Source organism: Aotus nancymaae, unplaced genomic scaffold (genome assembly GCF_030222135.1).
Source record: "Aotus nancymaae isolate 86718 unplaced genomic scaffold, 86718_ANA_hifiasm-v0.15.2.pri h1tg000036l, whole genome shotgun sequence".
Lineage (NCBI taxonomy): Eukaryota > Metazoa > Chordata > Mammalia > Primates > Aotidae > Aotus > Aotus nancymaae.
Genome location: NW_026988450.1, coordinates 92,206,700 through 92,216,711, shown reverse-complemented (window position 1 = coordinate 92,216,711; position 10,012 = coordinate 92,206,700). Strand labels below are relative to the sequence as shown.

Below are 10,012 nucleotides of genomic sequence, written 5' to 3'. Positions count from 1 at the left end.
AGGGGTGGTGGGGCCTCAGAGGAAGGGAGGCTCCAGGAAAGGGGTCGGGGCCCACAGCTAGTAGGTGCTATGGCCTCAGCGGGGAGCGGAGGAATGATGGCTGCTTAGGTTGGGGGCGGACATGAGTTTATTGGAGGAAGTCACTGGGGCTGGGGCAGGGCCCTCATCTCCCTCAAGGAGACCCAGGCAAGCTCCCTGGAACTTCAACGTGCCCAGGCAAAGCAAGGAGGGCTAAGGGGTGCAGGAGACCGGGGAGGGTCCAGGAAAGGTGCTGGGGCAGGAACAGGGCCAGATGAAGGGAGTAGGGTGGCTCACACGCGGTGCCCCTCTAGCAGGGGCAGGTGGCCCAGTGCCGAGTGGCAGACAGTCCCGTAGGCTTGTGAGTAGCCTCCAAGCAAAGCCCTGGCAGCCCCCTCAGCCCCCTGCGAGGTGGAGGTGCGGAACATCCTCCGGCCGGGCCGGGGACGGACCTGCATACAGTTGAGTCACATAAGGGGAGGTGTCAGAGGGGGCGCAGTGGGGGGAGGCCTTGAGGACCTCGAGGGATGCGAACTGGACAACGGAGGGGCAGTGGGAACGATGGGGAAGGGAGCGAAAAGGAGGGGAAGAGGAGGACGGGGGAGGAGGCAGACTGGGGCTGGGCTCACCTGTTGTGCACCGGCCATGCTCACCCCACCGCCCCGGTTCCGGTCACCCCGGTTCCAGTCACCCCGGATCAGGGCCTGGTTGGCCACCTGAGCCGCAGACTGTGAGGTCAGGGAGGACGCTGCTCCCCTCTCGCTTGGCTTCACCTGGGAAGGGGCACATTACAGGGTCACTGAGAGGCAAAGAGAGAGGGTCCCTCCTGTGCCCACCCCACCATAACTTACCAGGGAGAGTGTCAAGGGGGGCTCTGCCTTTGCCCCAGGGGGCCTTTCCTCCCTCCCTAGGGGTGCACCTTGGAGCAGGGGAGCGGAGTTCTGCCTGGGAATGTTCTCGGCTACACGGGGGGACTCTGTAGGATCAGAAGGTCAACCCCAGGGTCAGAAGCCGGGTGCTGCGCAGAGTCGGCAGCCACAGGAGGAAGCCTGGGCCATGCTCCTCGCGGGTGGCAGCCAAGGTCACACACCGTGTTCTGGGGGGTCGTGGCCCCGCACAGGTGTCCCTGAAGACAGCTGAGGGTTGGCTCTGGGCTTGCACAGGTGTGCCTGGGATGGGGAGGCCCTGGGCTCTGCCCCTGGGGTGACGCCCTCCAGGCCCTTCTCTCTTGAGGTGCAGCTGCCTCCGCGCTCCAGGATCATCTGCGGGACAGGAGTGTGCTCAGAGGTCGCAGCCTGCCCACGGGGCGTTTGGGGGTTTCTGACATAGGAGGTGGCCCCCAGGGTGCGGGTAGACCAGGGATGACGGGGGTCACAAGCCGGAGCACCTGATAGACACGGCTGCGGTACTCAGGCGCAGAGAGCTGGACCCCTTCGTGCACCCGGAGCCGCGTATCCGCCCTTCGTGCCCACTCGTTGCTGGGGCAGTGGAATCTGCAGGGAGCCAGAGAGGTGGGGCCCGAGCTTCGGTCAAGCCAGCCCCTCAGGCTGTCATCGCAGGGCCCAGGCTTGGGGGCTCTCCCTCGCGGGCCGGCTATCTCTGGCCTGCACCCGCGCACGGGGGACTGTCTCCCACTCCCACCTCTGCACGTAGGGGTGCTGCAGTGCCTGGGTTGCGCTTAACCGCTTGTCCGGGGCGAACACCAGGAGTCGCCTGAGGAGGTCCAAGGCCTCTGGGGAGGTGTCTGGCGGCAGGAGGGCGTCCAGCGTCTGCCGTGGCCTGTGGGCTGCCGTGTGCTGTCTCCAGGGACCCACCCAAGAGCCCTCCTCAGATCCATGTTCACGGCTGGGGCTGGGCTTCCATACAGGGGCCCACGCTGCTGTCCTTCTAGGTGGATGCCCCCGCCTGACCCGCAGGCAGTCTGGGTCCCTTGGTGCCCTCCTCTCCACGCCCTGACACAGCTCCTCAGGGCCACCCTCTAGGACCACCAGTGGCTCCTGCTCTCAGAGCGGCCAACAGTTGCTGGGTTTGGAACCACCAGCTGGAAAACAGGCAGAATCTGAACTGGTACAAACTGGCCCCAGTAACCCTGCAGGAAGGTGGCCTTGCTTCCTCAAGACAAGCCATCCTCACCCTCACCAAAGTGCCCCCACTCACCGGGACCCCAGGTGGTGCAGCACAGAGGCACGGCAGCCTGAGCCGAGAGCCAGGAGGTCTGGGGCAGCAGAAGGTGGTGTGACCCAGGCAGGCCTGGCAGGCTGGCGCGGCTCAAGAATCTGGGGCCAGCCATCTCTTCCAACCCCGCGGAGCACAGCCTCTTGACAGCGTTTCCACTGTCTGGCAGGGCTCAAACACCCCATCACCAGGGCGTGCCCCAGCCTGTGCTCAGAAGCACCCCACATGACCCCCACTCCACACACCTGTACCTGGCCCTGGGAAGTGCTCACACAGGTGGACACTGGCACCCACCTCCACGGACCAGCAGGCTCCACCCAGACGAGCAGATGCGCCCGGTGGTACAGCTCCCGCTTGCCCCCGCCCTCAAGAGTGACCCCCATGGCCCCACTCCTGCCACTGCCTTCCTCCACCTCTTCCCTCAGCGCCTGAATCTCTCCTGCCAGCTTTGTGTGCACACCCCAGCTCCCAGCACAGTGACGGTCCCTGCCCCTGCTACCCCAATCCCTCGGGGACCTTGTCCAGCCTGCCGGCCCCATCATGGCCACTGCTGGGTTCTCATGGTGCCTATGCCAGGCGCTGCCTGCCCACATCCACCCCCAGCAGCTCCTCCTGGGCCTCCATCACCAGTTGGTCTTCCTGGGGCTCCTGTCCTATCCTCTGGATCCTCCCTGTCGCTGTCCCCGTCCCTCCTCCCAGCAGTCCTGGCCTGTCAGCTGCCGTCTCCCCACAGCTGTGCCGTCTGACCCGAAGCATCCCGGTGCCCAGCCCCAGCTGCCTGGCTCACCCTCCTCGGAGGGCGCTGGGATGGTCTCCAGGATCAGCTCCAGCTGGTGGAGGGTGGATGTGCCCGGGAACAGGGGCTTCCCCCGCAGCATCTCCGCCAAGATACAGCCCAGACTCCACATGTCCACCCCAAGGGTGTACCTGGGGCAGGAAGGGGTGTAGGCATGGAGGAACCTAGAGGCAGAAGTGGGGATGGATTTGCTGGGAGGGTGAGTGAGAGGACACTCGTGGCCTGGGAGCTCTGGCTGGGCAGGAGGGCAGCCCTGGGGGCCCCTGCAAGGAGGTAGAGGGCGGGTTGGGGGTGTCTCACTGCTACCGATGTGAAGACAGCAGCACCTCCGGAGCCCGGTACCAGCGTGTGGCCACGTACTCTGTCAATGCCTGGCTCTCAGGCCCCTCAGGGAGGTCCCTAAGGGAGCGGGCCAGGCCGAAGTCACACAGCTTCACCGTGCAGTCAGCGTCCAGGAGCACGTTGGACGGCTGCAGAGAGGAGGCAGACTGAGGCCCTGGGGCCGGGTGGGGCCGGGTGGGCCTGGGCGCTGGACTCGAGGCACAGTGGGTGCCGCACCTTCTGGTCCCGGTGCACGACGTGCCCCGAGTGGAGGAACCGGGTGGCCCGCAGGAGCTGGGAGAAGATGGAGCGCACGTGGACGTCCTGCAGCAGCCCGCCCTTCCGGATGACTGCGTTCAGGTCCGTGTCTGGGGAGAGGGTGCACACTCCAGTCTGGGGGGTGGAGGGGGAGGGGGTGGGGGTGGCACCTGGCAGGTCTGTCTCCCTTTGAACCAGCCCGCGGCCTGCCTGCCCCACTCCTCCATCCTGCGCACAGCCTGTGGGCACAGCGGTGGGGTCTGCAGCTGTGCCTATCATTTTTTTTTTTATTTAAAAAATAAAATAAAAATTTTTTATTTTTTTATTATTAATTTTTTTATTTTTTATTCTAAAGTAAAAAACATTTTATTTCCTATTGCCTTTCTTTCATAAAATGAGAAGAAAAAGAATGCAGCTGCAGACTGGCGGGAGCAGGAGCCCGGGGCAGGTGGGATGAAGGGGTCGCTGCTGGCTCTGGAGGCTGACACTGGTCAGCTGTCTGTCCCTGAGTCCAGGGTACACGGTGAGGGAGCAAGCCACCGTGGGGCGGGTGAGGACAGGCCAGAGGCGGGGCCGGGGCGCTGGCCGAGGCCTCACTCACCCATACACTCAAACACCAGGTAAATGTCCCTGTCGTTCTCTGCCCGGATCACGTCAAGGAGGCTGATGATGTTGGGATGCTCCCCAAACTCCTGGGGAGAGAGTCGGCGGCGGCTGGAAGGCCAGGGACTGCCTCTGGGGGCCGAGAAGCCCGGCTCCTCTCCTGTCTGGAGAGGTCTGTTCCTGGGGAAGGGGACCGGGGGAGGGCCCAGGCTACTCACCTGGAGGAGTGTGATTTCCCGGAATGTTCTCTGAAGAGACAGAAACAGGTGTGTGGGTGGGTGGAGCAAGAAGGAAGCCCGTGTCCTGAGAGGACCCAAAGGAGCTGATGTCCATCACCCAAGGCCCACCAGACCAGGCGCGGAAGAGGGGGCAGTGTTCCGAGACAAGCCATAACATCTGCTGTGACCGGCTCCCAGCTCCCACCTGATTCCAGGCACCAGGGCAAGGGGCTGCCGCTCCCAGCCCCATCCCGCCCCACACTTCTCCCCACACACTCACCTGGGCATCTGTCTTATCCCGAAAAGCATCAAAGATTTTCTTGATGGCCACGACCTCACCTGTTCTCCGGTCCACTGCCTTCCACACAATGCCGTAGGCCTGGGAAGGAGTGCCATGACACAGGGCCAGCCCCTTGCCCCACCATCCCCTGCCCACCCAGACTGCCCCTGCACACATGAGGCTCCTCCTTCCCATTCTGGGTCCCCAGAGGGGATGGGAGTGTGGGCTCCACAACTGCAGGCCACCCTAGACTCTGACATCTTCCAGAGTAGGGGAGGCAGAGGGGAGGGTGAGAGCTGGCGAGGCCCTGGAAAAAAGGAGGCCACAGAAGGGAGCATCTGGGCAGGAGATGAAGCTCGGGATGCCCTGCCATCCTTCCAGCTGCCAGGCACTCTCCCTCCCTCTCTCTCACACCCACCTAGCCCCTAGTCCCGTTGGCCCCACCTTCAGATTCCTCCAGAATCCAGCCCCTGCCACCCACTCCGCTGCCCCCACCCTGGTCCCAGCCTCTGGCATCTCTCACTGGGTGGCTGCATTCACCCCTTAAGGAATCTCCGTCTGCCACTCCCTTGCATGCCAATAGTGGGTTCTCAACACAGGGGGCAGGGTAGGCCTTATATAGTGACACCAGCAGCTGCTACAGCTCTGGCGTCAGCAACAGTGAAAACCAAAGTCCTGGAAGTTTCCCGAAGCCCCCACACGGGTTGGACCCCTCACCACTCATCTCTCCATCTCTTACCCAGTCGCACACAAGCCTGCGCTGGGCCTCAACTGAGCACCTGCTGTCTGCACTGCCCGGAAGGATCTTCCTCCCCCTCCCCCTGTGTGCTCACTCAGGCACACAGATACACTTGGCTCTGGCCTTCACTCTGCACCCACCCCATACCCGCTCAGGCCCTTCTTGGGACTCGCCCCTGTGCTCCTGAGCCTGGGGTCTGCCCTCCCTCTCAGTGACTGAGGCACGGGCCCAGCCTCCCCAGAGCGTCCTGTGCACCCAGGAAGCGGGCGACTGTGGGCACATGGGAAGTGGGGCGCCAGGATCCCTCTGCTTGAGGCTGCTGGGGTCCTGGCTGTCACCTGCCTCCAGGAGCCGGGATCCTGGGAGTCACGGTCGTGTCACCCCATGAGGAAACTGAGGCACGAAGGGGCTCCAAACCACCCCTCCGCCTACGGAGGAGGCAGGACGCCAGTGTGTGACGGAACAGGCCTCGGAGGGGACCAACCATCTCCCGCAGGTATTCTCTCCGCAGGGGCGCCCCTCGGAGGGCAAGCGCGTCCTCGGGCACTCACCCCCTTCCCAAGCCGCCGCTTGAGTAGGTATCGCCGGGCAACACGAGGGTCCACTGGGGCGCACATGGCGGCCAGGACACCAGCGAACCGTACTGTTGAGTCGGTTGCCGCGGGAACCGATGGACGCTGGCTCGGCCCCGTCCCTCTGTGTGCCCCGCCCACCCCCTAGAAGGCCCCAGCCCGCCCCTTGGCGTGCCCCGCCCGCCCAACCACCCCCCTGCAAGCCCCGGCTCCTCCCCACAGTGCGCCCCTCCACCCGCACGCCCGCATCCCCCAACTCCCCACCTCTCACCCCCGCCCTGCAGGCCCCGGCCCTGCCCCATAGTGCACACCGCCCTCCTCCCCACAGACCCCGGCCCCGCCCTTCAGTGCTCCCCGCCCACCTCCCCCGCAGGCACCGGCCCCGCCCCTCCGTAACCCCGCCCACCTCCCCCGCAGGCCCCGCCCCGCCCCCAGTAACCCCGCCCACCTCCCCCGCAGGCCCGGCCCCGCCCCTCATTAGCCCCGCCCACCTCCCCCAGGCCCCCGGCCCCGCCCCTCGTTAACCCCGCCCACCTCCCACACAGGCCCCGGCTCCGCCCCACAGTGCACCCGGCCCACCTCCTCGCAGAACCACGCCCAGCCCAGTTGACTAAAGGAGAAATAATGACAATCTACTGTGGACTCTCTAACTTGTAGAAGTAAAATACATGACACCAATAGCAAAAAGGGAAAAGGGATAATGGAAATAGACATTTATACTATTACAAAGTAACATGTGAGAATATATTTTGTAAGGTTCTTACATTATATATACAATATTAATAGTATAATATTATTTGGGCCGGGCACAGTGGCTCACGCCTGTAATCCCAGCACTTTGGGAAGTTGAGGCGGACTGATCACCTCGGGTCAGGAGTTCAAGACCAGCCTAGTCAACATGGTGAAACCCTGTCTCTATTAAAAATTTAAAAAATTAGCTGGACATGGTGGCAGGCACCTGTAATCCCAGCTACTGGGAAGGCTGAGGCAGAAGAATCACTTGAAACCAGGAGGTGGCGGTTGCAGTGAGCCGAGATTGCACCACTGCACTCCAGCCTGGGTGACAGAGCAAGACTCCGTCTCAAAAAAAAAAAAAAGAAAAATAAAAAAGAAAGATGGCCAACTTAAAAATTTACCATTTAAATTATTACATTATATATAAATGATTTAAATACTTCAATTAAAAGGCAGAGAGTATTATGACCTTGTTTAAAAAAAATAAAATACACAAATTTGCCTTAATTATACAAAATCATGTTACAAAAATATCATGTTTATAAAATTATAGGCCAGGCACAGTGGTTCATACCTGTAATCCTAGCAGTTTGGGAGTCTCAGGCAGGTGAATCACTTGAGGTCAAGAGTTTGAGACCAGCCAGCCCAACATGGCAAAACCCTGCCTCTACTAAAAATATAAAAATTACCCGGGCATGGTAATCTCAGTTACTTGGGAGGCTGAGGCAGGAGAATCGCTTGAATCCAGGAGGTGGAGGTTGTAGTGAGCTGAGATGGCACCACTGCACTCCAGCCTGGGCAACAGGAGAAAAACTCCATCTCAAACAAAAAAATTATAAACATAATACATATATTAGTCACATGTTATACAACGATACAGGAAATGCACCGTATTATTGTCACTATTAATTCTTTGAGACAGGGTCTCGCTCTGTCACCCAGGCTGGAATGCAGCAGTGTGATCTCGGCTCACTGCAACCTCTGCCTCCTGGGCTCAAATGATCTTCCCACTTTAGCCTCTTGAGAAGCTGGCACTACAGGTGCAGGCCACCATCTTCAGCTAATTTTTAATTTTTTGTAGAGTCCAGGCATGGTGGCTCATGCCTGTAATCCCAGCACTTTGAGAGGCTGAGGTGGGTGAAACACTTCAGATCATGAGTTTGAGACCAGCCTGGACAACATGGTGAAAACCTGTCTCTACGAAAAATACAAATATTACCTGGGCGCGGTGATGAGCACCTGTTATTCCAGCTACTTAAGGTGCTGAGGCATGAAAACCGCTTGAACCCGGGAGGTGGAGGTTACAGTGAATTCAGATTGTGCCACTGCACTCTAGCCGGGGAGATGCAGTGAGACTCTATATAAAAAAAAGAAAAAATGTTTTTGTAGGACATGGTTTTCTATATTGCCCAGGCAGTAATGCACTTTAACTATAAAGACATAGTTAAAAGGATGGAAAAATATATGCTATGCAAACACTAATCATAAGCAAGCTTTAGTAGTTATAATAATATCTGACAAAATAGGTGCCAGGGCGTGGGATATTATCAGAGATAAAGAAGAGTTTGTTAGGATAAAAGTCTCATTTATCAAGAAGGTACTACAATTCTAAGAGTGTATGCACCTGACGACAAAGCCTTAAGATATGTAAAGCAAGCCTGACAGAACTGAAAGGAGAAATAAACCCACAACTATAGGTGGAGACTTTAACACTCCTCTGCCAGTACGGATGCAGTGGACCTGAGCAGTGTTATCACCCAGGGTGACCATGGCACTCGGAAGATGAGGAACCCACTGATGGTGGACACCTTCTTTGCAAGTGTGTATGAAACATTCACCAAGATAAACCACATTCACAGTACCATAAAACAAAGCTTAACAAATGTAAAATAATTAAAATCTGGGCCAGACGCAGTGGCTCACACCTATAATCCCAGCACTTTGGGAGGCTGAAGTGGGCAGATCACAAGGTCAAGAGTTTGAGACCAGCCTGGCCAACATGGTGAAATCTCAGCTATATGAAGAATAGAAAAATTAGCCAGACATGGTGGTGCAAGCCTATAATCCCAGCTACACAGGAGGCTGAGACAGGAGAATCACTTGAACCTGGGAGGTGAAGGTAGCAGTGAGCCAAGATCGTGCCACTGCACTCCAGCCTGGGCGACAGAGCAAGACTCTGTCTCGAAGAAAAAAAATAAATAATTGAAATAATCTAAGTCATGTTCTCTGATCCCACAAAATTGGATTCGAAATAAGTAACAGAAAGACATTTAGAAAATCCCCAAAGATTTCAGGATTAAACAACACACTTCCAAATAAACAATAAGTCAAAGAAATCATAAGGTAAACCAGGAACTATTTTGTACTGAAAGATAACAAAATCAAAATGTATCAGAACATGCGGCATGTCCCCAAAGCAAGGCTTGGAAGGCAATTGACAGTGCTCAACACAGGAAATGCCAACGGATAGCAGGAACCTTCACAGAACTGATGGAGAAGGGCCAGTTCTTAAGGGACTGCAGGGCAGCTGAGATTGGCTGGGATGCAGCTGCCAGGGGCAGGAGGAAGCCCAACTGGCCCCCAACACCAACAGTGGTGAGGACTGGCAGGCCAGTGCCCCCATTCTTCACCTTCCCTGAGGAACCCCAAGGACAGGAAGTCCTGACCCTGACATTCTGCCCCAAGAATGGAACTCATAAGTACAATTATACCAACACCAGTGAATTTTTAGCAAAAAAGAATTTTTTTTTTTGAGACAGTCTAGCTCTGTCACCCAGGCTGGAGTACAGTGGCCTGATCTCGGCTCACTGCAACCTTCACCTCGCAGGTTCAAGCAATTCTCCTGCCTCAGCCTCCCTAGCAGCTGGGACTACAGGGGCAAGCCACCACGTCCAGCTAATTTTTTTTTTTTTTTTTTTTTTGAGACGGAGTTTCGCTCGTTACCCAGGCTGGAGTGCAATGGTGCAATCTCAGCTCACCGCAACCTCCGCCTCCTGGGTTCAGGCAATTCTCCTGCCTCAGCCTCCTGAGTAGCTGGGATTACAGGCACGCACCACCATGCCCAGCTAATGTTTTGTATTTTTAGTAGAGACGGGGTTTCACCATGTTGACCAGGATGGTCTCGATCTCTTGACCTCATGATCCACCCGCCTCGGCCTCCCAAAGTGCTGGGATTACAGGCGTGAGCCACCACACCCAGGGCAGAAAACAATTCTTTAGAGTGAACTTCACTACACTGAATTATTACATCAGTTTTCTACTTGGCAAGATTAAACCATTTCCAACTTTTTCTGTTTC

General features: G+C 57.6%; 1 protein-coding gene across 6 annotated transcripts; it reads right to left on the bottom strand.

Annotated features, from left to right (window-relative positions):
* Positions 1 to 378: 378 nt before the first annotated feature.
* MAPK15 (mitogen-activated protein kinase 15) lies at positions 379 to 9,543 on the bottom strand. 6 transcript variants are annotated; one of them, XM_064384701.1, is made up of 12 exons: positions 4,670 to 5,097; positions 4,390 to 4,419; positions 4,170 to 4,260; positions 3,548 to 3,678; positions 3,296 to 3,459; positions 2,981 to 3,120; positions 2,176 to 2,233; positions 1,660 to 1,818; positions 1,406 to 1,511; positions 1,109 to 1,280; positions 870 to 994; positions 379 to 791 (listed from the first exon to the last, which is right to left on the bottom strand). In XM_064384701.1, the coding sequence occupies exons 1-12, from the start codon at positions 4,862 to 4,864 to the stop codon at positions 486 to 488; spliced, it is 1,677 nt and encodes a 558-aa protein (XP_064240771.1). In that variant the 5' UTR covers positions 4,865 to 5,097; the 3' UTR covers positions 379 to 485. The 6 variants fall into 6 exon arrangements, with proteins under 6 accessions (XP_064240771.1, XP_064240773.1, XP_064240774.1 ...); XM_064384703.1 differs by lacking the exon at positions 4,170 to 4,260 and adding an exon at positions 7,935 to 9,543 and having other exon boundaries at positions 4,390 to 4,768; XM_064384704.1 differs by lacking the exon at positions 4,170 to 4,260 and adding an exon at positions 5,751 to 5,836 and having other exon boundaries at positions 4,390 to 4,768.
* Between the last annotated feature and the right edge of the window lie 469 nt (positions 9,544 to 10,012).